This window comes from Trypanosoma cruzi, genomic scaffold, assembly GCF_000209065.1.
Source record: "Trypanosoma cruzi strain CL Brener 1047053516517 genomic scaffold, whole genome shotgun sequence".
Taxonomy (NCBI): Eukaryota; Euglenozoa; class Kinetoplastea; order Trypanosomatida; family Trypanosomatidae; genus Trypanosoma; species Trypanosoma cruzi.
In genome coordinates, this window is record NW_001849479.1 from 164,357 (window position 1) to 166,658 (window position 2,302).

General features: G+C 50.2%; 1 protein-coding gene across 1 annotated transcript, besides 8 other annotated features; it reads right to left on the bottom strand.

The window, feature by feature from the left end:
* Positions 1-955, bottom strand: Tc00.1047053470687.9 (hypothetical protein, conserved; the record flags this gene model as incomplete). Its single annotated transcript, XM_797583.1, has 1 exon — positions 1-955. A coding segment is annotated over one exon (955 nt), but the record flags the coding sequence as incomplete, so codon positions are not given.
* Positions 1-2,302: a sequence feature (heterozygous, non-Esmeraldo-like haplotype).
* Positions 423-480: a microsatellite.
* Positions 1,012-1,064: a sequence feature (CT-rich).
* Positions 1,104-1,138: a sequence feature (AT_rich).
* Positions 1,158-1,186: a sequence feature (AT_rich).
* Positions 1,263-1,293: a microsatellite.
* Positions 1,583-1,615: a microsatellite.
* Positions 1,746-1,777: a microsatellite.

A 2,302-nucleotide genomic window follows, 5' to 3' on the forward strand; every position in this document is an offset into this window, starting at 1 on the left:
CTCCTCTCTGCCGCTGCAGCCGCGTCTCCGCTTCCAGGGACTCCAGCAGGCACGCCAGCTCATATATCATCTTCCGCACTAACGCGAGGAACTTGTCGGCGCGGTGGCGATCCATTGAACGCCACTCTCGCATAAGCACACGAATGAGACAACTGAACAAAAGGATTTTACCGCTGTTCGTGTGAGGAACGTGAATGAGACGAGCGATGCGCTGCGCACACTCAAGCTGCACGAGCGGCTTGTCAGAGTGCCAGAGACAAAAGAACAAACCACGGGAGAGCTTCAGCAGCACCAGCTCCATCTCGCACCACACAGAAATCCATTCCCCGTATATCTGCCGCAGGCTCTTGCGCTCTGCATCCCGCATTTTAGGCTCCTCTTCCCCCTCCTTCTCCGCCGCCATGTAATTCTTATCACCAGTGTTATTATTATTATTATTATTGTCTTTGTTTTTGTTGTTATCATCCCTGTTATTGTTATCACCACCACGCGCAGCCTGTTGCCGCTCCTGCTGCAGACGCCGAATTGCCGCCTGACGTCTTTGCTCTCGTCGTGCATTCTCCTCGCGGTTACGGTACGCCTCCAGCTCCCGTAGCACATTAATCACCACCCGCTTCTCCCCGCCCGTACCCCCGCCGCTTGTGCCGCACCTGCCACCCTTACCGCCGCTCTGCATGACGATGAAGCGACGCAGTGCGGCCACATCCACGCACGCCTCCAGTCCCACCAGCCGCTGCGTCACGCTGCGAATGTACCGCGGCAGTTCGGCCAAAACCGCGTCACGCACGGCCACCTCGTTGTGCGCCAGCCGCCTGCAGATGGCCTCCACACGAGTCTCCTCCGCGTTGAAGGTGGCGGCCTCAACGCTGACGGACGCGTCCGCCACCTCCGGGTGGGGGTAATTTATGGGCAACTGCGCCTCCCGCCTGCGGAGCTCCTTCTTTTTAATTTTCATCCCGCCCTCCTTCACTCCGCCAATTTATTTGCGTGCCTCCCGTAGAATTGTGAGTGAAGGAATGGAAGGAAGAAGGGGCGGGAAAGGAAAGAAAACAAAAAGAAAAAAATGAGTCGTGTGGTGGCGGGTGTGGCAACCGAACAAAAAGAAATTATTATATTTCTTTTTCTTTTATTTTATTTTCGCCTTTTTAAACGCTCACTTTTTTATTTAATAATTATTTATTTATTTCTTTCCCTACAGAAAGAAAGAAAGACGGACGGGTGTGGATGCCCCTCACTTCCTCCCTCTGAGAAACACGCACAGTAACAAAAATAAAAATAAAAATAAAAATAAAATGCATGACTGTAGTGAATGATGATAACAACACCAAAAGGAATGGAGAGTCGCCAATATGACACGTGCATGCACAGCAATACGTGTAGGTGGATGTAGGCATCCGTGTCCATTGCCATTTACATGCATAAGTATCTACACACACGCACGTGTTTGTAAGGGCGGGAGGGTAAAAAAGTCACGCTCAATTCATTTTGTAAAAAAAAAAATATAAGTCGACGGCACACACGCATGCACACATACACAGACAAAAAGAGGCAAAGCAGCAAGCATTTCAATCGTACGTGCCGCAAAAAAAAAAAAAAAAAAAAAAAAACAAATAAACTGAAAATCCCTATAAAAGAGGAGGGGGAGAAGAACAGAGAAAAAAACACAAATAAAAATAATTGTGAAAAAGAGAAAATAAAACCGCACATGCATGGAAATGCTTTCCCCCTCCCTCTTCCCTCTCTTTTACATACATACATACATACATACACACACACAGAGAGACACCTGTGATTCATCCAATCCCTCCGCCCCTATAGCATCTACGCCCACCAGCTTCTTCTTTTCCGTCATTCATACCTACTTACTTACTTAGTCCGATCATGTCTTTCCGTGAAAGCCGCGTCATTGTGATGGCGCATCACATAATGGTGCGGATGTACGGGCTAAGAGGGACGTACGACGCGGTGTCGCCGTCGAGTGCAGTACCAGCAAGAGCGGAACTCCACGTCTCGCTACATGGGCTTCCATGCAGATAGTGAGACGCAAAAAACGCCGATGGAGAAAAACAGGGAAGGTGCTCATGACAGTACCTCTCAAGATGCGCAATGTACGCCTCGGATCGCTGCAAGGCACGCAGGAGGTCACTGTCGTATGCGTAGAGGATGTGCGGCTTTTTGCGAGGGGCGGCGGAGAAGAATTGCGACAAAACGCATGAATCAGCCCCCTTGCGGTGGCTCCCCACAGGCTCTCTAGATCCTTCGAGCTGCGTGAAGCCAATTCTGTCTTCCGCCTCTGCAGCTG